The sequence below is a fragment of the Cebidichthys violaceus genome, unplaced genomic scaffold (genome assembly GCF_023349555.1).
Source record: "Cebidichthys violaceus isolate CVI_PGR_0920_01 unplaced genomic scaffold, fCebVio1.0.p SCAF_181, whole genome shotgun sequence".
Taxonomy (NCBI): Eukaryota; Metazoa; Chordata; class Actinopteri; order Perciformes; family Stichaeidae; genus Cebidichthys; species Cebidichthys violaceus.
The window spans coordinates 63030-88167 of NW_027176352.1; the positions used below are offsets into that span (position 1 = coordinate 63030).

Below are 25138 nucleotides of genomic sequence, written 5' to 3' on the forward strand. Positions count from 1 at the left end.
AAGACGGAGCTGGCATCCCCAGGGACTCACCTTACAGCAGACAGAGGGAACCCCCCCCCCCCCCCACTGCATCATAAAGCTGTGGAAAGCTCGTGCAGTCATCCACTGCTGGGAAATCAACGTGACTCCTAGTAGCTACCCCTGTCTACTCTCCTCTCCTTCTTCTTTTTTTTTTTCACTTGTGTGGTTCGAGCAGGCCTAATTAACTTTCTGTAACAAAGGGCTTTACCACCGTCGCTCCACAGCCCGATTTGGGTGAGCTGGCGGCGCGATACGAGCTGAATGTCACGCTCTCCTTGGGCCGATCAATTCAGGCGATCAGATATCAGACACCTGAGGGATGGCTCCAGCCGCAGATCACTCACGCGCGCACAGGCGCACGAACGCAATCGAAAACACACCGCCGGGGCTCGTTGCAGGGGCGCGCGCACACACACACACACACACACACACACACACACACACACACACACACACACACACACACACACACACACACACACACACACACACAAACGCGGAGGAGCAACACAAGCGTGCGCCAAAACCCCACGGCTGGGGCCAAGGGCGAGAGCTCGAAGGAAGACAGACGCGCTGAACCGAAAGCTTTTCCCTCAACATTTTGTCTTTCTCCTATTTCAGTCATATTATCTGCATGTCAGCTTGATGAGATAACTCCCGTCCCGATAAGACCGCTCTGCTCAAACGCAATTGCTGCACTTGTCACATGCTTACTGACTGAAAATTGTGCACCTTGCTCAAGGTTACAGACAGTGGTTTTCCCCGCGGGGGGGGGGGGGCAGGCGTTCAACTCCCTCTGTTCACATGTCTACACCTTTGCTCGATTTCTAATTGCCTCTGCGAGAGGTTATGGCCTGTGGTGATTGGCGGGGGGGGGGCAGTGGTACCTACAACAACAACCGGTTTGTATTTGCCTGTATTAGTCATTAAAAAAACAATCAGCGATGGTAAACATGCAGTTTGCCCTCCCTAGGCGTGTTGATGACAATCATTCTGTTTGTAGATCATCTGCCTCTAACCTAGAGGAGTAACAGCGACTCTCTTATGTAAGTCTATGAAGGGGTGTCGCTGACAAAGTTGGGATGAACTACACACACTGCTCAGATATACTCGCTGGGCTCTGGGATGTTGTTCGCTGTGGAGAATGAACGCTTCATTTGTCTAAATAACACTGTTGTCCTCCCATCCGTTGCTCCTATCCATCAGTTTCAAGACAGTCAGTGTTGCTCTCTATTTTTTTTTTTTCTTCTACCTCTCAGCTCGATCAATATGTTCGGCAATAATACATGACTGGAGCTTGCGTCTGTATCTGTATCTCACCCTTTTCTTCGTCTCCCTCTCCGATTCTTTCTCATCCTCACAGCACAATGTGCTGCTGTCTTTTCCACCCTGACCACCTCATTATCCCCCCCCCCCCCCCCTCACCTAACTCTTATTTGCGCTACTCTCCACCAAGGCTAACAATACTCTTCAGTGTTTCCGTCATCACCAAAGTGTTTTCCCCCTGCCGACGCTGGCATGACTTCTCGTCTCCATTAGAACAAATACTCTTATTTTTCTCTGTCTCCCCATTCCCCTCTCCACTCTATTTCCTCCTCTTCCTCCCACTCGGTTCTTGTTGAAATGCAGGAGAGTTGACAGGACCCCAGCCATTCTCTGTGTGGCGCGTCCACGACCCCTCTTAGCAGCAAAGGAAGGCTACGGTGGACAGGCTCCGGTCTCCCACTGAGCTGCAGCGCTAATCCGCCTGGGGAATCACATCAAATAGAATTGCTCTCATGTGTCATTTGTGTGAAGAGAAAAAAAACCCCCACGAAGCATGGCTAATTATCCTTGCAGATGTACTTCCTGTCGAAGATTCACCGTCATTAAATGGCGTAGCCGACTGCAACTACAATTCCTTCGAGAATTCCACCACCAGTCGCCACAGATGACGCGTTTGTTGGACGGCGCTGCACAAACACACTCAGGCGAGCTCTATAGACAGATTAGGGTTAATTTGCTTGGGTTTTCAGGATAATTTGGCGGCCAGGGAAACACTGGCGAGTAACAAGCGCTCCAGTGACGCTCGCTGCTAAATCAATCCCAATCTGAGCATGTCCACTTACTCTCCTCTCGCTGCACTGCCAACATATTGAGCAAGCATCTTCCTGGACACCGGGGTAATCCAATCAAAATGCATCGTGGGCATACCATTATGTGCTCATTTGTACAGCGGCAGAGGATTCTCTTCGAGGACATATGCAGAAATCAATAGCTCAAAACCCTTCCCTCTCTCAGCTTGTCCTTTTTTTTTTTTCTTTTTTTTTTTAAGAGGTTCAAACTAGGTTTGCAGAGGAAATCAAATGAAAGTTTTGTTTTTACTCTCACCGCTGAAAAAAAAGGGGCTCCTGCTGATTTTAAGTACAACAGCAAAGTGAGTAAAAAGGTTGTATCGCTCGATCTGAGCGTGGGATTTGGTTACACAGTTAAACTGGTCAGAGAATAAAAAGGCAAAAGATAGTCTTGGAGCGCTCATGAGATGCATCATTTTTGCTTTCGCTCGTTCCCTTTCTGAAGGGAAATGGGCTTAGGAATTCAATCAGCTTTGGAGAGCCAAAGCTGCGTGTGATCCAGCTCCGCCTTGGTGTCCTGCGTCCACGAGTGAAAAGCAAACAAACAAACTAAATAAAAGATCAAACAGAGAAAAAAGAAGAAGAAGAAGACATTCAACCAAACCGCAGCAGAGCGTAAAAATAATGCGGTTTCAAAAAAGCCACGGACGTCCTGGCTGCATGCACCTAAATTACTCTTTCAGGAAATGTAAAGAAAATTAAACCTACAACACTTTTTTTTTTTTTTTTTTTTTATAAGACCATGTCTTTTTGCCATCTGGCTCAATCGTTTCAATCTCTGTTACACCTTTTATGCTGTTGGCTGAACACAAGCGAGCGCTGTGGTATTGATCCAGTCGTATACCCCTTTTTATTATCTCTTCTTCCATCCGAAGGCAGCTTTCCGCTTTGATAGCACCACTGTCGTAGAAAAGCATAAATTCTCAAGCCCATTTGCTGTGAGGGGGCGGATAAATAGATGTGAAATCAAGCCATGAAAAGCCAACATGGCATGGTGGGGAATTTTATCCTGAGCTCATTAGGAAAAGCATGTTTCCTTATTCGTGCACCGTAATGTTGCACAATATGCTGATAGAATTTTTTTTTTTCTCTCTGCCACCCACATTTTCATGAATGCAGTTTTTAATTGTGAATGTTTGTTTGGGCTTTTGTTCTGCAGATATTCTTTGGCACACAAGCCTTGGGAGAAATCAAGCTCGGCTTCGACTTGTCAAACCAACAGTGGGCCATAGAGGAGTTGAGGAAGAGGGTCCCCGAGACTCTCCGTGCTTTGTTGTGACAATAGGGCAGCTGTGTGTCAGGGAGACCAGAGTAAATAGGGCTGTGTGGAGTCACAAAGATGCCCTGATCAAAGGCGCCTCTCTCTGTTTGCTGTCACAGTTTCTAGTATCCTTTCTGTTGCTCCTCTGCCCAGTCTGCCTGGCTGGCTGTCAGAGGTACTGGCCTAAAGTGAACGGAGGATAGCCCCAAAAAAGGAAATCTGAAGGCATCGCCTGCAACACATTATTATTTGGTAACAGTTTGTGTGTGTGAGTCTGGAGGTGCAGGTTTGCTACTCACGCTGCCTTTTTAAAGAGCCACTGTCTTGTATAGCTCGGGAAGGATCTAGAGAAAAAAATCATGGGACGGCAGCATGGAGACTTTAAGTGTCTCCACGCCAAAAAAGCATTACATTAATGTGACACACAAGTAAAGCGTTGAATAGAAATACCAAAGCGTGGCATTAGAAATCGAAATGTTTCAAAACTAAAACCAGTACAAGGACAAAACCAGTAAAACAAAAAGAGAGACTAAAAGTTGGGGAAAATGAGATGAAAGTGCAAACTCTCCAGTGTTGAGCTGTCACTGCATTGCTGGCTTACGTGGGGTTTTTTTTGTTTGGGGCTTGGAGCAAGTGCTTTTTTTTTTTTGTGTCTTTTCAAACTGAGTGCTTTTATATGTTGCACTTGCACGACTGATCTAAAATGTAGACATGTCTGTCTGCAGAATGAGACGTTTCAGAGATGTTGGTAGCTGCAGGCAATCACAAGGCATTCGTAAGCGCCGGTGAATGTTTGGATTTAGTCAGGTTTAATCTGTCCCTCGCACAAAAATGGGTTACTATTACAAAAACAAAACACGCGTCAACAAAACAACCCCGCCACTATCCATCTGCGGCCATTCTGTATTCCTACTAGTGGAAGTTGGCAACCCTACACACATATTTAGCAGGAAAGAAAGCCATCGGCAGTTGTGTTGTGTGCGGCTGGGATTGGGAGAGGCTGCACAGAAAGCTGCTGGGGCCGGAGGAGAAAACTGAATTGCTGCCTGCTTAGTCCAGGCGGGGAGCGTCATCTCCTGCTGCATTCACCTGCATTCACTTGCTCTCTGACATCGACGTTTCGCTCTTGTAAACGTCCGACCAGCCACCATTTCCATAAGGCATCATAAGGTCTTTTTCTATGCCACCCTGGTGGATCCTTCTCTGCAAACAGCGCCTGTTGTTTTCTTTCAACGTACCTCCACCATGCTCGCCCACCTCTATCTCCCTCTCCCTCTAGGTCTGAGAAAACTGCATACGTGAAAAAAGGCCTTGAGGTTGGTGGTTCCAACAGGTATGCTAATAGAATTCACTAGAAGGAGGAATTTCTCTCTTAGATTTCTTTCCTCATGACTGTGCCACGCCTCAGGGGGCCTGCTATGCATATATTACATGGTGGAGTTTGTGGAAGAATGTGTATGTGTATGTGCTTTTGCATTCGTACATTTATGCAGAAGCTCTATGTTGCGTAGCCTCAAAGAAAAACATACCCGCAAACGATGCTCTGAGGGCTTGATGTCCCACCTGCCCGTGTTTCATCCCCTCCTCCTTCTGCTTATATATTTGCTAGAGCTGCGGGCCATCTCCAATTAGGAGAGCTACACAGCCCAGTGTGCATATCTCCCCCTCTTTCCCACATGGTGGGATCGCAGTGAGGTGATGCGTGACTGCTCATGATTGAGCCCTCCTTAGCTAACAGGTGCTATCATCTCTGCAAACGTCCGCCGGCGCCTCGCACTCAGTGTCCCCACAGAAGGTGTAAAGGAAGAACAAATGTATGAATTAGCTGATCACAAAGAGAGGCACAGCGTGAAATCCCAGACTGAATGATCATTGAAGATGGGCTTTTGGCCTTCAGTAAAATAGCAAGGAAAAAGTGCCGAATATCAGAGGCGAAGGTGGTTTCCTGGATATGTGTAGGCAAACCCTGGTGATTTCGAGAACTGATAGCCCAAAATCACATTGTCTTAAGAAAGGCAATCAACACTGTTATGATAAATTAAGTGACCCAGCTATTAAATACTGTTGCCCTTGAATTAAGACAGGTGTTAGAAGTGTTTGCTCCCGACAGGCTCCTTTTTAAAATGCCCAGGAATAACCCAGAACCCCCTTCGTTTATCAGGATGACACATCTCTGTTGGCTTATATTCGAGAGGAGCGGGTGCTCGAGGAATTCTACAAGATGGCTGGTGAGAGCCTGGCTCTGTAACCCAGACAAGGTTTAAGAGCTCCCTCTCTCCATGTCCTCCTCCTTATCGCTCTCTCCGCTTCTCGACAACATCCTCCTCCAGGTTTTGCCTTCGCTTCCCTCTCTCCAAATCACAGTCTTTGTACCTGTAACCCATGGGTGAGAGATGATTACACCTTTCCGAGGCAAAAAATTGAACTGAGAGGTCGACCCTGACCTCATATGCACACCTCTACCTCCACCCACCTTGACTTGGAAACATCAAAACAAGAACCCAAGCGTACACCTGCAGAATTGAGAACAGTAAATAGGATTAACATTTGCAGCATGTAGTACATATAAATTGGGCACCATGTCAGCACATCTTCTCAGACATGCACCTGCTCTTTGTCCGTTGATAAGCACTTCACTCCACGACCCCCAACACCCACAGCTGTTTGGAGGTAGCAGGACAGTGGACCAACACAGCGATTTCTAATTCACTTATCCCCAAGGCCAGATGTCGGGTAGCCAGTGTCCTGTTTCTCTGCATGCCAAATCTTCCACGGAGTCTGCGACAAACTCATTTTCCCCACTAGAAAGAATCACAAAGTCTTTGTTGGCAAACTGAGAGAGCGGAGACAGAGAAAGAGGGAAGTAGGTATAAACAGCAAAGGGAAATTGAGGTTGAGGGCAAGAAGGAAAAAAAAAAAAAACGGGGGAAAGATGTGATGGATTGAAAAGAAGGGGAAGGGCGGTTTGAAGTGAGACGAGATAGCGTCAAGGTGGGTGGAGGGAAGGGGAAAGAGAAGGGGGGGGGGGGCACTGAGAAAGCGACACACTTTCCGGGCTTATTTACACGTAGCTGCCAGTATGACAGGTAATTTGGGCAAATTCTCCACAGAGCCTGCAGCAGACGGCGGGGGGATAAAGACGAAAGGAGAGAGCAATAAGAGAGAAAAAAGGGAAGGGAGAGGAGAGGGGAGGGGAACGAGGAGAGACGCACTGAAGGGGACGTGCACAGACTACCTGACACGGCCTGAGTTGGGTCTGAGAGCACGACACCAAATGGGTTTCCAGATTCCAATCAGAGGAGAGGGGTGGGACGGGAGGTGGGGGCAAAGAGATGGAGGGAGGAGGGAGGAGGGAGGAGGGTGAAACAGGGGCGGAAGTCATCCTTTTTGACAGAGTTTGATCATTTTATTTATCTGCTGTAAGGAAGAGATATCAAAAGCCCTTTTTAATTCAATTTCTCTTTTCCTGTTGAGACTGAAAGATCAAGCAGAAGGCAGGAACGGATGAGGCAAAAGAAAAGAGGGGGGAAAAAATACATATCCAGATCCCCCGATTTATTCAGGCTCTGATTTATTCACTTGTTTGTCTAAGTCGTGCTTCGTGTGTGCGCATATGTGCGTCTGAAGGCAGGTGTGCATTACTCTCACTACACTTCACGTTGGTGGCGAAGCAAGGCTGTTAAGACTGTATTTATAGAAAGCTCTTGCACTTGTTCGGTGCGCGGCTGTCTGTCAGTGCTCAGGGCCAATTAGAAGACACTTGTTAATGGTGCAAGCGCTCCTCTTCCCGCTCGGTGTGTGTGTGGGTGTGATGACTTTATTCTCCCTCGCAGTGATGGAGGTGAGGACGACAGTAACGGAGATGACAATAAAGGGGACAACAAAGCGTTTGTGCCTGTGGGTGGAGGTCCCCCTCAGGGTGTTGGGGTTGCACACTGCACTGGGCCCTCCGCTGGCTTCCACTTGCTGCGGTGACTCGTGCTTTAAAGGGGGAGGGAGCGCTTACCCTGTGTCGACCTTTTTTAACCCTGCCTCCTTCTGTGCTCAAAGCCTTGGGCGTCACAGACGTGATCCATTCCTTTTCTCTAGTCGCACACACACACACACACACACACACACGTGCCACGCAGCCATGAGCACATGCTACCCACGCATACAAGAACACACACAACCTCTAACCCTCCTGACAGTCCTCCTTCCAGGATTCTGGATTCATTTAAGCCGCTTTCTCATGTGAACTACTGGACAATTTCCGTAGAGAATCAGGTCAGCACATTGTCCTGACTTTCACATAATGTAGCACACAACAGGAGACCGTCCGTGTCTGACCCATTCTCACCTGCTGGCAATACTCTGTTTAGGTTTGGGTGAGTGATACAGCGGGGGTAGAGCGCTCAGGAGGCCTAACAATGACGCGGGTCCCATAGTCGGTTCTTTTTTTTCAATTTTGGGAATTTTTCCTACCCGACAGATGTTCCTGAATCTCGTCGTCTCCCCAGTTAGACATTTTCGGTGGCATCATGTGTAAATGATCTTTCTTCGCTACTTGTGATAGAAACGCCTACAACACGCCCACTTGCTCGCCGTGAATTCTCCGCACAGTGAGCGACTCTACTCACAGGTGGTGGACATTACACAGACTTAGTACTAGGGAGCTGGCAGGTTAAAGTCCATTTTAATGCCCGTCCGAACAATTGTGACATTTGCGTTCTCACATAGAGCTCCTCCGGGTAATGTCGAGATAATTTCAAGGTTGCGGTGCATGTGTGAAAGGGGCTTTAGATACACACTGAGAATAGGCCTATGCACATGTACACGTGCATGAAGGCAAAATACGCACACTACCCCGCTATTTCAAATACCAGTACTCCTGTTACACAAGATCTGCACCCAGCACATGGTGCTACACAGCAAAGTCAGTTAATGACACAGGAGGAGGTAAGGAGCAACTGAAGTCCCGCACATAAAAAAGACGAGGCAAACGGAATAAAAATAAATAAATGGGGAGCAGATGGGTTGAGAGAGGAACACCCAAAGGAGCTGAAAGAGACTTCACAAGAGAAACCGAGAGAAAGAACAAGGAAACAGGTTTTAAAGGAAACATACACTGACATAGATGAAGTGGTAACAACAGGGACCTAGAGTCAACAACCGACACAAAAAGGTCAGGGCAGATGTCCACATCTGGAGGGTGCACACAGGAGGCATGGGTGGGGTGGAGGGGTGAGGGTGGGTTGAAGAATGAGCGCAATGAAATATAATCAAAGACAGTGAGAGAGAGGATTACCTCCTTTGCTTCAGTGGAGTATGTAATTGTGGTTAAAAACACAGGGACTCGCTGTGACAACAAAACACAATTGTGCTGCAGAGACCCGAGTGTGATGCTGGAAGTTAGCAGCAGTGATAAAGACGGAGATAACCGTGAGAAGATGGGGAGGAAAGATTCGGCTGATTATCAGTGTTGATGATAACAGTGTTGGTGGTTATCATAATGAAGGTGGCGAGGATCAAACGTGGCATAATGTCTTGATGATATGAGCAAAAAAAAGATAACTTGATTAAAATTGCTAGTGATGCCAGCGATGATAGTGGTGTTTTGTTGGGCACAATTTTAATCACAGAGATTTGAGATTTTACACATTCTGCCATAATTCAGTAGGCTATAGCGGAAAGCTGTTTTACATCACATTATTCCCTTTGGTTCTTAGCACTGTAGAACGCACTCCTCCATATTACTTCATGAATATTCAACCACCAATACTGCCCTGGGGTATCAACACTGGTGTCACTCATTTGCTTGTATTTTAAATCTAGTATGCCTGCCAACCCTACAAATTCAATTAGGGCTACATGGCCAATTTATACCTACAGAAGTGACATTTTTAGATTCAGTAAACTGCAATCTTTTGAGTTTTCCCAACCTCTTTCCCCTCAGTTGGTGAGGGTTTCACCCCAACTCTTGTCACCCATACTGATGAGCTTTCCACTATCTAGCCTGAGGCTGAGGGTAAGCAGCATCCGTAAAGGCCCATTTTACATGTTTGGGTTTCAGTTCTGCCTGGGAATGTTCAGCCCAAGGGCCAAAAAACTGGATGACTTGTGAAGCTAATGCCGCCTAGTAGAACATCTATCCAGAACGACTCCAGTGCCAGAGATGTATTACAGGCTGATTAGAGGAAGGATCTTTACTTGGGTCCCTTGGTAGTACAGGAGCACATTACATTGTGCTGTCTGGATTGGGGATATCAAGTGCTGTGAGTGGGGAGCAACACGTCTGAGTCATGTTGTATGATTATTTGATCCTCATACATGCAGGAAATCAAATTCTACAGCGTACAAATCTGTTGTCACAAACTGGAGCTACACCAGTAAAGGTGAGGGGGAGGCTGACGCAGACAACATTTCAAAGTCTTGTTCTATTTAGACCTAATATAAGGTTTAATTGGGGAGACACACATTCCAAAACATTAGAAACTAAAGACCGTCTTGCGATGGGATCACACCAGCCATGATGCCAGATCGGGTTGAAAAACCTTCAATTGGACCACACCCATCTTTGAACTCAGCTTTCATTTTATCCTCAACTACACACTTTAACATTTTTGTGACGCCAAATCGGGCCATGGACGTAAAATGGAGACTGAGAGTGCATGTTTGTATGAAACTAATGGTTACTAATGATTAACCATTACATCCACAATGTCTTAAATTGTACACAATTGAAAATGTGCAAAAGCACAAGCAGGGTCATAAACAGATTGATACGGTATGACAATGATTTTGTATTATTTTAATGTCAGAATTTGCATACTGTAGGTTTCGGGTATACCCGTGTACCAATCTGATAATGTCGTCCTGCTACTTCTAACTGGTGTCTCTGTAAAGTGACATGCACACGTGCATAAACACAGCTTTGATGAAGTGGTCTTTACTCTGACCCCAATCTTAGAAGAGCCCAGATATGGCCTAATTCTGCGTTGTTTTTAACAGAGATAATGTATGGCAAGGTCATCCGTCAACCCTGTGTAATTAACTGGCTGGCCTGAAAATGCACCTTTAGGATACCATTAACCCGTGCTAGCCTAACAAGGCTGTGCAAACACAGACTGAATACACCAGCAAACACACGTCTGTGAATGGAGTGAGTGGGAGAGCAGAGAGAGGAAAATCCATTTCATGAATATTGGATTTCATTATGAGGGTGAAGAAACAGCTTTGCTGTGGATCATTCTTTAATGACCCAAAGTCCACATGCATGAATCTTTTAGCAGTGGCTGTCTGTTTGATATGGGGGAAGGACCAGGAGAAAAAAAAAGAGGGGAGAGCCGTTTCCCCTGTGGGTTGTGACACACCATGAGACGAGACTAAGGTTTGAGCACCTGGATCATGGACTCAGACATCTGGGCAGGTTGGTCATCCTGTTGCAGAACAGAAAGATGCCAAGTGGGGATTCAGGTCTCAGACACACTTGTTGCGGTTTCTCTTATTTATTAAACCTGCAAAAAGGAGAAACAATTGATTTCTGGTCCACATTTAATGTTTGTGTGAAATCCTACGATGTGACTCATTTTTGGATGTTGAGGATGGTCTGATTTCTTTGTTCGGGGTTTGTTTTTAAAATGAGATAGAAAGCTTGCTGCTGAGAGCCTCTCCTTCCCTCCTCACTGATTGGCCAAGAGGTCAGACCCATCACTTTACTCCTCTTGTCTCTAGAGCCTCTAGGCTCCACCACCCTTTAGTTTGGTTTGTTGCTGGCAATTTACAAACGACTCACCTTTCTGGCCAGATTTGCCCTGACCCAATTTTCCCAGAATGTGACAACAGATGTGGGAGTCCGATTTTGTTTGCAACTCAAATTCAACATCCAGATATTTTCTTTGCGTCTTATTTTGGAAACGGAAGGCTGTCATATTCAATACAATAAGTCCTAAAATATATTTATTTTCAGTCTAACAAATTGTCCTTCAATCAATCGGTAACTCGGAGTACCTTGAAGGAACGCTGGCGAGAAATAAAGCTAACATGCCAGGCAACATGATGCAATCTAATATTAGTCTGCTGCTGAGTTGACGTGTCACCTTTAGTTATGTCGTAAAAAATCAAAGCAAATCTGTATTCAACGATACAAAGCAGAATATCTGAATATTTTGTGTCAAAAGATCAAAAGCTTAAAGCCAATACTGAAAAAAAATAAGCATTCTATTAGTCACTTGTAATTACCTTAAATTCCACTTGAGCATTGCTTTTATTCATTTATTTTCCCGCAGTTTGAGGGAAAGCAACTGTTTCCAGATTATGGAGCTACTTAAAATCGGCAGCTTCAACCGAAGTCGCAGGTGGAGTAACACAGGCATGAAATGAATGTGGCAACCAACCTGGCAGAGCTAATAAATAAAACAACCAACCACAGCCAGACACAGCCCTCCATATGGTGTGCTTCTGTGTCAACCAACTCTATCTGACTCATCCATCCTTTGTATAAGTACGGTCCGTCCCAGGAGGAGCCTTACCCTTTCCAGCCCTGCCAATTATTACCTCCTGGAATGCAGCATTCTTCTCTCTTACCATTTCCTTACATGCAGGAGCCATTACAGGTTCTGCCTCCACCTAAACCTTCTTACAAACGGGATGAATCAGCTACCCAGAATCCATTGAGTGACACCTTAACATCAGCTGTTTGTAACCAGGGGCGCCTGTGGGGTCCATCGAATTATTGAGACATTGAGAAAATTTGATCCATGCAGTTTTTGGAATGAAAGATGTCTCTTGTTCTATTAGTTCTTGCAACTGTCAACTCGCTATTTTGTCCTGGGTACGAAGTAAACAATGTGTCTCCTCCGAAACACCCGGATCCGGCACTAGCTTCCCATCAGCAACATTACAATCTGTTGAAATTAGCGGCAAGCTGGAATCACTACAATCAGGGATCAAGTCTGTGTTTTTGAAATGAAAGGTGTTTTATAGTATAAAAATAAAGGGTATATTAATCCTAATACCATATGAAATATCAATCCTGTTTTCACATACATTTGCACAGGAATGTTGCAAAATGTGTCAAGTTTTATCAAAGTGTGACTTTTATTTACAGTGTAATGTGTATGGCTAGTTCCTGGTTCCAATGAGCGAAGTACCCATCAAACCATCGCCATTTTTGTTTGTGAGTGACGGAAGGCTGGGCAAAAATTCAGCGTTACTGTATCTCAACTTTTGGTGGAACTGGACCTTGACAATATGTTCATATTGTGTTTTCAGCTATCAAAATGTTAAATCGGTTTAAACAAAGTTAAATTAGAAATGAACAAAATGAAATGGAAAGGTTTTCCTTTAGTGAAGTATTCTGTTAGATGGTAAGCATAGAAGGGGAATACATTACACAATTACATTAGTGTATAGAAAAGTTTCCAGTCACTTGCCGTGTTGCAAAAGTATTTCAATTATTATTGTGATATTGATATCAGTCACATTGCCCTGCCCTAGGTTGAATTCAGCATCGTGTAGTTTATTCCCCAAACACCTGCTGTGACATACCGTTTACATGACAGACTATTACATGGTGTCATCCTTTTAACGAGCAAGGCATGAATCAAGTTATTCCTATCGCTCCCTTTAAACTTGTTGCAAAGGGAGTATGTTACAGCGAGCACCGCAGCAGGGGAGCCACAGCTTTCATTACTTTATAAGTTGCGAAGATGTGGCGTTTCCCCGGGTAATCGGGGCAGACTCGGAAGGTTGACGACTCTGATGGTACTTTTTATCACATATGGTCCTATCCCTGTAGGCATCCAGTTGCCCCGGAAAAAGCAAACAGATGGCCTAAGGTTGCGCGCTCGTGTCTTTAAGTATGAGCTGAGAGCAGGAAGTTGCATCGGGTGAGTGGGCACAGTCAGAGGGCCAGGGGGCTGAGCATCAAAGCATTACTTATACAACACAAGTTGGCTGGGTTTTACATTATCATGATTGTGGCGCTACCGTAACGCAATTCTATCCAATTGCACGTTTGACTGTGTAACTGCTGTCCTCTGAATTGAAATGTTGCTGTTTCAAAGCCTCTGTATTTCAAAGCCATTCGGTCTATATGGCTTGACAGCTTGTGCCGCGTCGCATCTTTGTGTTCAGCTCGTGCAGCACACGTCTATAAAAGAGAATCTCTGCTCATTTAGAAGTCCCCGCTATAAGAAAAGAAAAATCACTGCGCTACATCAAACTGCGCTGTCAAAATGCTGACAACGGACATCTATATACTTGAGGATAAAAACCCCTTCTGTGATGAAGGGAGTAGAAATGAGGCATTAAATGACACACATCGGCTAAAGCGTTTCTTATTCAGTGCATGATATCAAACATATTTGCTCAAGTGCATCATATTCAGCGCGATACCAAATTTAAGAGGCAAAACAGCCTTTAATCAAGTGCAATCAATTTCACATATGATGCCATTGCTTTAGCTGTCTGAAGTAATTGAACCTTAAGGCAACTCTCCTCCTGCCATCATAACTCCTCTCATTAATTCCCCACACAAAACCAGTCCAGAAAAAAAAAAAAGCTTATTAAAGGAAAATCAATCGCACCAGCAGAAGTCCTTCCAACATTTTTGGATTTAAAAATTGAAATGCAATTATTTGCACAGGAGTCGATCAGCTGCTATCTTTCTTTTTCTCTCTCCCGTCAAAAGAAAACCTTAATAGAAGCCCAATGTCAATAAGGCTTGATCATGATGGATTCAAGAGAGGATCAATCACGTCGCCCTGATTGAGAAAACACCTGCACTGTCTGCCCCACATTTGTCATGTCTGATTTAGCGGCCTCCCTGCAGTATACAGATCAATTCTGATTACAGCTGTCAAACCCTAAATAACAAACAAAGGTAACTGCAGGTTTGATAAAGCAGATATGTACAATAAATAGGCCAACATGGAGCTTAATGGCTGAATTGGGTTGTTTATCTTCTGTGCTTCAGATATCGTCTGATTCAAATCTTCAATAAAGGGTCTTGCTCTGACAACCGCCTGATTTTCTTTTTGTTGTTTTGCAAAACAATTTTTTTTCAGATCCTGAACCTTCTCATGTTTTATTTGGTATTGGTGGCCTCTCGTCACATCATCACTCAGTCTATGTCTAGATTTGTATTATATAGAACCATTTAAAGGCATCTCTATCACTGATTTACTTTCGTCAAGTCGATCGCAGCAGAAATGCATAACAGGATTTTTTTAAAGGGTTGTGAAACCGGTTCAGCGGAACATAAATCAACAAATCCATTTCTATAATGTCAATGGTTCCAATAACTCCCCCCCCGTGTCTCAAAGCACAGCAGTTTCTGTCAGGTATAGATATTGGCTTGTCAGCACAAATATGTTGTATTAGAGTACTGTTGCCCAACATTAAGCAACTAATTGCCCTTTTCTGACCCCCTCATTATTCCCTAATGGAACTGGAGGTTTGCTGGCCAGATAAAGGTCACATTGCTACAGTCAGTGGCAACTTGATGGGGAGAGAGAGTGATGTTTTGCTGCTGTGACAAAATTATTTCACAGTCTGAAGGGAGATTTTCCAAAAATACTTTTGTTTTTATGCGATAATTGAGAACTTCCAGCACTATATTTGATGAGTATATCAAACATTAGACCAGAAAACTTTGGGAATATTTTGGGGTTTTGGCAATCATTTTCATTGAGACATTTACATATGCTCTGGTGTTGAAAAAAACTGCTGCAACTAGGAGTACACCGCAGCTCAATGAGAACAGCATGGTGAGGAATGACTTGAATCTCTGGAATGATATTGTGCATTTTAATGAGTCTGGTTTGGTCAAATTCCTTTTCCAAACACATGAAAAGAGAAAAAAAAATGAATGGCCTTGAAAGGCCTAAAGAAAAAGATTTTAAAGAGATTTAAATAGACAAAATAACACTGTAACACATATATAAGAAAGATATCACACACCAAATTAGACTAGCACTATCCACCTATATCCCTCCATCGAATGAAGGGACCCGAATGTGATTGAAACACAATTTAAAAGCACACCATGTCCTTTAAATGTCTTCAATATTGTGGGAGTTGAATATTGTGCGAAACAACCGCCCCCATGCAGGTCCATGCACTAATGGAATTTCACTCACTGCATTACAAAACTGGGAAGAGCAGCCCAGGCTTTTAGTGTTATCCAACCCCACATCTAATTAGTGAAATATCATAATACAATAACACAGCAGCGTCTTCCGCTAAACCCAATTAATGGTCTATTGCTGCACAAATGTTTGATGAAATCTCACCTAACATCCCAATTACCACATTAGCACCACAATATCACAAATATGATATTTTGTTAAAAAGAGATCCCTGTGAATGTGTGCAGCAGTGTTTAACGCCACGGTGAAAGGAGTCACTGCGGAACATTTTCTGCAAGTCCATTTATGGACTGTCACAGCCAAATCTCTTGGTGAAATTCTGCTTAACTGAGTCTTACTGTCAGGATGTCGCACTAATATGGACACTTTATTACAGGAAAATCCCACCGACACCTTCACAGCCGGAGCTGGAAGCCGCGTACCGGCCTTAAAAGACAGGACAATTGTGGCGTATCTCTAAATCGCAGCATAAGCTCCGAGTGGAGGGCGACGGCTACGCCAAGTACCGACTCACCACTGGTCATCGGCACAGTTTGCTTTCATAATCATGTAGTCTTCAAAATAGCGACCAAAACATGCAATGTTCGCATTTGATTGCCGTGTGTGCTGGCAATTTTACAGTGTCTAAATATAATGTTTTATGTAACCTGTGGTTTCTTGACAAGCTCCAAACCGCTCATTATGATGTGGGTGCACTGTGTGTGTGTGTGAGCGTCTTATTAGAGGTGTGCTGCCTCGCTGGAATGACTCCCTAACCAGTGGCATATCACATTAGCACCAGCTCCTTAATGCCGCAATATCACACAACAAGTGACCCTGAAACAATTGTACTACTCCCACTCACAGTGATATCACCCAAACACGGTTTACATCGGCAGGATAAACCTGCCGTCTTTTTGATTCCACCTAATCATCTGCCTGCAAAATCGATCCATCTTGATCACTGCCTGTTGCGGGTCTCTGAATCCCTCCTCCTCTTCCTCCCTCACACCATCTGTCTCTCTTCCCTCGCTTCCTCCCAAGCAGCCCTGCTTCAATCATTTTTTCATAACTCCTCCATCTCTCCAGCCTGTCCACCCTAATAAGCGCTCTCTCTCTGTCTTTTATCCCCCGCTGCTTCTCACTCCCTGCATTAAACATACATGCTGCGTGTGAAGTGCGTCCTGTGTGTGCAAATTTCACGGCAAATGTGAGAACACATCGGCTAATGATCGGGGCATAGTGGCATCGACACGGGCCACGTCCGCAGCAGCAACACGTCAGCCGTCTCAGTTGCTGACCGGCTCATTATCATTTAGATCTGCTCGCTGCACAAAGCTACACACCCACACGGTATGTCGCCAACTCCTGACAGGAATTAGAATTATGTGAGAGATTCTTACGCTCACTATTATGTAGTGCCAAAGTCCAGGGACCCAGCCTCTGGTACGCCTTTTTTTTTTCTTTTTTTTTTTTGTTCCCATAGCAGACAATGTTTATATGTGCTGCTCGTTAGCACACCCTGTGTCGCTTCTCCACCCCTCACTCATGCCCTCTCTCTCTTGTCTATTTAAGTCTGGGACACAATTATCCCCATTCTCTGCCTCTCTCTTTCACCCTCCATCTCTCTCGCCCACTGTGAATGAGAGTCTGGAACGCAATTACCCCTGTTCTCTCTCTCTCTCCCTTTCTTGCACTTTATCCATCCCTCCCTCCCTCTCTATCTATCTCTCTCTCCACCTCTTATGGCTTCAGGAGAAGTCTGTGAAGGGAGCAGCTGCTGAAATATTTATTGATCTGTTTTCCACAGTTTTATTTATTTCCCTCTCTTCGCTCTCGCCCTGCCTTCTGCCTTTTGCACAGACCCAGCAACACCTCCAGCACCACGAGATGTCAGAGGCGCTGGAAGCTCTGAAAATCCACAGCATGAAACTATTATTTAGCATTTGTTGCGCTCGGTAGTTTTACCTGTGTAAACAAAACAAGAGGCGCGAGGACGTAAATGACGGCGAGCGTCAGAACAGACGCGGCACGGATTGAGCCGTGAGACATGCAGGTGGATTGTTCGGCATATTTTGATGCCGGCATCCGCTGCAGGGGGTTGTTTACAGGAAACGCCAAGGTGCTGCTCTTTTTTTTATTTTTCAGCGTCAAGGAAGTTGTACACAACTGCAGGCTATTGATGTAGTAGTAGTCATGGCAACAATACCCTGAGCAATTAGAATTACAATGGTAACGGTGTTAGCACTGGACTTAATGGATTCACTGATGAATCTGACGTTATCTGCGCTTTATTAAAGGGCTTCCGCGCTATCGCATGTCCCCGTGGTAAATATCAGCGCAGTTAACCGGGAGTTTTGAGGTTACTCCAACTGCGAGCAATTCAGCAGTCGTTTGAAACTAATGTTTTTCTCCAGCCTTCTGTTGTAGCACAAATGATTAAACTTCCACACACAGACACACTCACACAAGGGAAGGGTCACACGCATAAACACATGCACACACTGAGACACAAAAAACACACAAAAAAGCTAAGTCCCATCACCAGGCATGGCCTGAATTAGTGCCTAAGCCTTTTCCATTGATTTGCCGGCGAGCTCCTTGTCTTTTAGTAATGAGGACAGGGAGAGAAGCGGGACCCTCGTTCCTCCCGGCTCCCCTAGGACAAGCCGCCTGCACTAATCTGAATTGTGTTTCCAATGATGCTAACTCCCTGGCACAAAAAAGACTAGAAGGAAGAGGAACAGAGGGGAAAGAAGAAAAAAAAATCACAAGGCGCTCTCTCTCGCTCTCCCCCTCTAACAGTATTCATTGCCCTTAAATGTGTAACATCTGCACATCTGCACAACAAGAAAACATCTCTTTTTCTCCCTCACTCTTTTCCCCCTGCAGATAGCTCAATCTGCACTGTGGACTGAAGCCTTGGAAACCAAAGAGAGGTAATTTGCACTGTGCTGAGACTTATTGATCTCTTTTTCAATGACGCTCATATGAAGAAAATCGAATAAGAGTTATGATGTACGTATGTGTATGTGTATACATATATATATATATATATATATATATATATATATATATATATATATATATATATATATATATATATGTCCCCTTGTCTCCTTCATGGCTGGGCTCCTTTGACTTTGCATTGAATTACCGCTCATACCTTTTAGAGGGGAAATTGTTTAAATTCATCTTCCCAGTGGCCCATGTAAAGGAGCTATTCCACAGTGTATGCATGCATACGTTTATTTCTCTGTGAGGGCTGTGTGTGTGTGTGCGTGAGTGTGTGTGTGTGTGTGTGTGTGTGTGAGTGTGTGTGTGTGTGCGTGTGTGTGTGTGTGTGCGTGTGTGTGTGTGTGTGTGCGTGTGCCTGCGTAGGCGGTGGTTGATGCAAGTACACGAACTGCCACTTATTCCTGCTTCTACAGCCACTCTGCTCCCTCTTGAATGATCCTTCCCCTGCACTAAATAAAACATAGCCTTTTTTCCATTTGTTAAAGTGATAACCCGAAGCCAGCGTTCATATCCACACCCGGACCGACGCAGTTTTTTGAGCTGAGACAGGGATGCCGGGAGGTTCTAACGAAGCGGATTACTACAGTAATTAAACACAGTACCTGTCCCGAGCTGGGTGCCGTCCTAGTTCCTTTCCATTGCACCAAACTCCATATATTATAACTGTAATTATAATTGCAAACAAGCCTTGCTGTAATCATTATTTATGACACTGACACTATGTGTAATTGCCAACCCCCAGAACCAATATGTGAGGCCCAGTGAAGTGTTTATCAAAAACGACAGGAGAAATCTCAAGGGCAGCGAGGTGGTGCCGCGGCCGCCTACCGTCCGCAGCGACACTGTGGCTAGCCATCCTCAAAGGATTTGAACCCGTGACCTCTCAGTCACCGCTCTGGCCGGATAGCTGCTAACACCAAGAGATGCAGAGTTCGGCTTCAGCCTGGCAGGTCGCGGGGTCACCTGCTCAGGGGTTATTCATCTCTGTCTATCCTGTAATTGGAAACGCTGCAAAATCCACGAAGTGAGGGCATGATAATGAACACAATTCAACATTCCCCTCGGTGCTGGTCGTTTAGTGTTGCCACTGATACCTACCACCTCTTAAAGAAGACAGTTTGAACTGCTTCCTTTAGGGTGGAGGAACACACTCTCCTGAGCCAAGTGCAATAGATTCAAACATATTTAATTTTTTTTAGAAGCCCACTTCTTTTTTTTTTTAGTTACCAAAAAGACCCAATATTATTAGTTCTTATTTTACAGCTCTCAACTGTTTTCATTTATTTTCACAAATGTATCTTTACTTCTTTTGTTGTTTTTTATTGTGTCCTTCTAATTGTGCGCCTGTTGGCAGACTGTTCACTGATTGCACTTTTACCGATACAAAAAGTAATGCACTGTTATTCGTATACAACCTACTTAATTGTGAGCCAGGTTGGCAAGGCTGCCTGCTATGGAAGTCAGGTGATGTAGTATAAAGATACAGTCTGTGTGAGGAGGATGTCGAGGGGGATGGACGGGTCAAACATAGACAGGACTTTCACCCAGGACACTGCTGTACGTGTCCCGTGTGAATCCAAAGGTCAACATTGACTCATTTCTTTTTCTGTACGTTCGTGACTAACGCCACGTTGTAGTTATGTAACAAACATACTTATTTTAACCCAAAACCACAATCTTTTCCGAAACAAAGCACTTGTTTTGTTGCCTCAACAACTGGTTCTGTCCTACGGGGGCTTGTGCAGGCGTACTGATCGCACATGCTGCTGGACATTTGTAAAAGAACGCATGAAAAAATTAGAAACAACTTTTCGTCAGATATTAGATCCCTTGCATGATGATTTGTTGGTTTTGGCCATGCTGAAATCCAAATTTCTCATGAGTTACAATAACGACTGAACTGAACTGGTTGTATCTTACAGGCCTTGATGTGGTTCACCTTGAAATCCAATGACAATACTGTGAGTGGTTGTTACCGTAGGAATGAAATTATTCTTTGCATTGTATTCAAAAGTAGCTGTTTCAATTCTATATTAATGTGAGTAGCAATTTAAGTCAGATAATTGAAATGATTCTAGTCAATCTTGCCATTTTAACTCTTTCATTTTCCAAGTGTTTCTGCTGCTTAAAGATGCCATCTCAAGATTGTTCTCATTCGCTAATGCTCTTGCCATAATAGCACCTATTTACTTCGCTACAGCAAACGGTGGAATATATCAATAATAAACCAAATTCAAAACACGTCTCACAACCGCTTTTTCAGTGCACCATTGCTTTATTCAACCATGCTGCCTTTGTCAGGTTGACAACGTGTTTTGATTTTGATGTATCAATTCTTAACCATTAATTAAAATGATGTTTCCATACAACACCAATTTGTTTTTACATCACAGCACCTGTCTCTGCCAGTCCTAGGTGAAAACGCGGCTAGATTTTCTTAAAGTTACTATCTTGGATCCACTGTGTGCAAGGAATAGCACCACAGGCCACCACACAGCAGCTAGAGAAATCGAAAAAAGTGAAACCCGAGGGAAAAGCATTCAGACCGCAGACCCACTCCAGGCTGGTTAAACCTCCAACCCTTGTCCTCCAGGCTCTTGAGACCAAATCCAGGCCCTCTCACTCCAACACTTGCAGATAAATAAAACCCGCCAAAATGGCAGGGCATATCTAAGCCAAACATTGAGAACAACAGCACACAGAAACCATGGATTTCAAACAGAGGGAGAAAAAGCAGAGTCCCCTCCAGAATAAGAGCGCAAGGCATCTGTTGATGCTGGCATCTCTATTCTCTTCATCTCCAAGCCAAGACTGGTGATCCAGTTGAGAGTGTGTGTGTGTGTGTGTGTGTGTGTGTGTGTGTGTGTGTGTGTGTGTGTGTGTGTGTGTGTGTGTGTGTGTGTGTGTGTGTGTGAGAGAGAGGGGGGGCAGGGACGATGGAGGATGGCTACATGCTAACATGTGCTCTGCGCATTGACCCCACTTGGCCCCCATATGTTGCTGAAACAAGAAGGACGGCGTGCGACCACGCGACCCCACCTGTTTTCACCGTGTTCCATCCTCGAACACTTCCTGTTAGCACAGAACCTCCATCACAGCGGTGCATGTGGGTGGGAAGACCCATCTGTAGACTGTTTTACATTAGCGACAAACATGTGCAGCATACAGTACAGTGTGAGGGGGTGATTTCCTGCAATAACTGGACACTGTAAGGCAGAAATATGCTTCCTAAATATCTGAATATTGCATTATCTTTGATATGTAACCTTAAACGTCCTCTGCTGTGAACCTATCTAGCCCCGAAAGCAGAAACAATTTCTCTTGTCATCTTCACTTTTCACTAAATCAATGACGGCATTATTCTCATTATCCGATCTTGCAGGTTTCTGTCACAACAGAAATCCTTTGAGCGGAGGGTAAATTGTTTAATTTCATGTGGAGGTGTTTGTGTGTGTGTGTGTGTGTGTGTGTGTGTGTGTGTGTGTGGATACACTCTCAGCCTTAATGTTTCATAAGCCTCATAGTGTCTGTTCTCATAGATGAAATGGGTTTTGATTTATTGCAGACAGCTTGTGTGCCAGAAATACATAGATGACATTTTACTGTATGTATGAGCGGGCGCTTGGATGTTCACCTTTTTAGAGTTAAGGTACTCAAAGGGGGAATAAATGTGGAAGGGAAACAGCATGCCAGGAGCTGGCCATTGCACCCGTGGAGTGGATTGTACATTCACACGCCAAGGCAGTAGCAAACCTTTGAATAGCCTAATAGCCTTGTGTTTCGCAGCAATGAAAAAAAGCCCTTTTTTTCAACCTGATTGGCATGACATTGTACCGCTCTGAAACACATTTTACTAGTTGTTTCTGAGGGTATATGAAAGATGTAACGGTGCTCTCTCTTAATAAATGTGTTGTGCATAATGCCAAGTGGCTAGATGAGTGATAATCTCTGTCAAGAAGGAGAAATACCTTTTAGGCTAATAAAATCCTGTACAGTCAATCAAGGGAATTTGTCTTATTCCTCGTTAACCATGGCAATAACAACTCGCACACAATCTGCTGAACAACGGCGGTGAAGCATTTAAGCGACCAAAGTGGCCTGCCTCTCGGAGGCACAGATACAAAGGATTATTACACTGCTGCATGATTTATCGAGCAGCGGACGTTGCCCTTTTAACAGCCATGTTCTTCCTTTTTATAATGCACGCTTCCTACTTCTAAAAGACAGACGTGCTGCGGACCTATACAGCAACTCAAAGCAGCAGGCGGGATCCCTCTCAACGGGATGAATCTGCTTCACATGTGCTGCAATGTGCACAACTCCCATCAATATCCAATCATTCCTCAACCGCGGCTTACATGATTGGTCACACCTTCACGTCGCAAACACACACACCCCCCCCCCACAGGTTACAAATTCCCGAGCAGTAATGAGACTCTGTATGGCTGAGTTTGCGCGGTGCTGAACCCATTGTGTGTTCGTGTGCTGTGTACGTCCTGCAGGGGCCGGCCGTCTGCTCTCTGCCTGGTGTGGAGAAGGGGCTTGCTGTGGCAAGCCAACCATGACCAGCTGGGCTCTCCTGCCCACATTGAGCGCAGGAGCAGGAGGCTACAGCCCGTCTGCATCTGCACGTTGTTAACCTCACATCTTATTGCACTGACACATCAATTATTGTTATTAAGGGCCAGAGTAATTTATTTATATACTGATTTCCCGCAGGATGAAGGCAGGACTAATTGAGCCAGGTGTGTGTGTGTGTGTGTGTGTGTGTGTGTGTGTGTGTGTGTGTGTGTGTGTGTGTTCATGCAAGATGGGCAAGGAGTACATGGTGAGTATGCCGTGTGCAACTAATATATGGTGGGACATCCCATAGCATGGTGAGAGTATTAGGAGGTCGATGAAAAATGCAAGTGGATTTTAAATAGTCCCAGGACGACATCAACATAACAACACTGTCTGTTTGTGTTATTAATAATGAAGCGGTTTAAAATGCCAACTGAATCTTCTGGTTGGGCAAGTTATCTCTCGACACTGTAAATGAGCAGATGAATGAAGTGTGTCCGTCTCTTTTGTTGAGCTGTGGGGAAGATGTTTTTACGCCAGCGATAAAAGAGGATGAATTTAAGCTTCACTACCCAGTGCATGTTTTGTCCAACTGCCCATCTTTCCCCATTTGTCTCTCTCGACCTTGGTTTTGGAGAGAGAGAGAGAGAGAGAGAGAGAGAGAGAGAGAGAGAGAGAGAGAGAGAGAGAGAGAGAGAGAGAGAGAGAGAGAACAAAACACTGGCTTCCTCTCTTGAGTCTCTGCATTGCTTCTACCCGTACTTAAACCCCACCACCACCCACAACCCCCCACCCCCCCTCTTTGCGCTGCTGGTGCGTCGTGTGCGTGGGATACCAGGCCATTCAAGTCACGTAAAGGAATGTTCACAGAAGACTGGGGATGCGAGTCTTGTTTTGTTTTTTTCATAGTAAACATCTTAACATGCATCACTCGTTGCTTACACTGAACCACGAGGTTGGCTTGAAGATGAACCTGGCGCTGCGCTCGCACGCACGCAATCACGCGCACACCGAGACGCGTGCACACACACACACACGCACACATACAGCATCGCAGTGGCACCAGCAGACACGCGTGATTCGCAGGCAGGTAGATCATTAGTATTCACCTCCACAACCCGCTTTCAGAAAATGAAAGGCGAACATACATGCGTCGTGGCGCAGCAGCACACGGAGCCGTCAGCGCGTCGCTAAAGTAGCTCGTAAGAACTTACCTTTCGACAGTAGAACCAGGATCAAACCAGCAAACGCGTTCCGCAAGAGGGGGCAGACCATGATGGAGTTCTGATTGATTTTCTGCTTGTTTTTGCAGCCTCGGTATTCCTCCTTTGCGGTGCAGTTGCGGGGATTCTGTTTCCCTTATTTCAAAAAAAAAACCCGAACCAGTGGATGAATGTCAACAGCAATAGTCCAACGCTTCTTCTACATGTGACTGGACGACAACATCAGTTTTATCCACTTCACTTTTCCTTCTGATGACCGGAGAGAGAGAGAGAGGCAAAGAGGGCTGTTTGTCTTCTCCTGTGCAGACTGTCAGCCAGAAAAAAATATCAGAGCAGGAAATAAAACAAATACCCCGAACACTTAGTTTGGCTCTCAGTGCCTTGAAGGAAAATATTTAGAGAAAACGCATGGGAAGAAAAGGTTCACCGTAAACTGTCCAATGACGTGACAAAAAAAATGTATTTTTTGTTGTTGTTGTTGTCGGCGAACAAGACGGGTTCTGCGCGTCCTGGCCGGTCGTAAGTCGCCACTTGAGCTTAATTAGCCTGCTCCCGCGTGTCTCTGTTGGTATGCAGCGCGTCTCGTCGCTCCGTAACTCAGCGCGTCGCAGGGAGCAGCAGTGGATGCGAGGCGCACAAGAAACAGCTTGATTGACAGTTCAAGGAGAGACCCTTTCTCCCAATCACCGGCCCCAAGGAAGGAGGCGGGATTTACGATTACACTGATGTCCCGCTCGGAGAGGCCGGCCGAGGAGGCTCACCGGCCAATCGGAGTCGCGCGATGGGGGGTGGGGGGCGGCGGTGGGGGGGGAGGGGGTAGGTGAGCGC

General features: G+C 45.1%; 1 protein-coding gene across 1 annotated transcript in view; it reads right to left on the minus strand.

The window, feature by feature from the left end:
* Positions 1 to 24917, minus strand: part of LOC137874279 (igLON family member 5-like) — a gene marked incomplete at its 3' end in the record, with an annotated part of 84631 nt that extends 59714 nt beyond the window's left edge. Inside the window, exon 1 of the mRNA XM_068712909.1 lies at positions 24302 to 24917. Within this exon, the coding sequence (XP_068569010.1) occupies positions 24302 to 24362 (61 nt within the window). The remainder of the gene's footprint in view (positions 1 to 24301) is intronic.
* Positions 24918 to 25138: the final 221 nt, after the last annotated feature.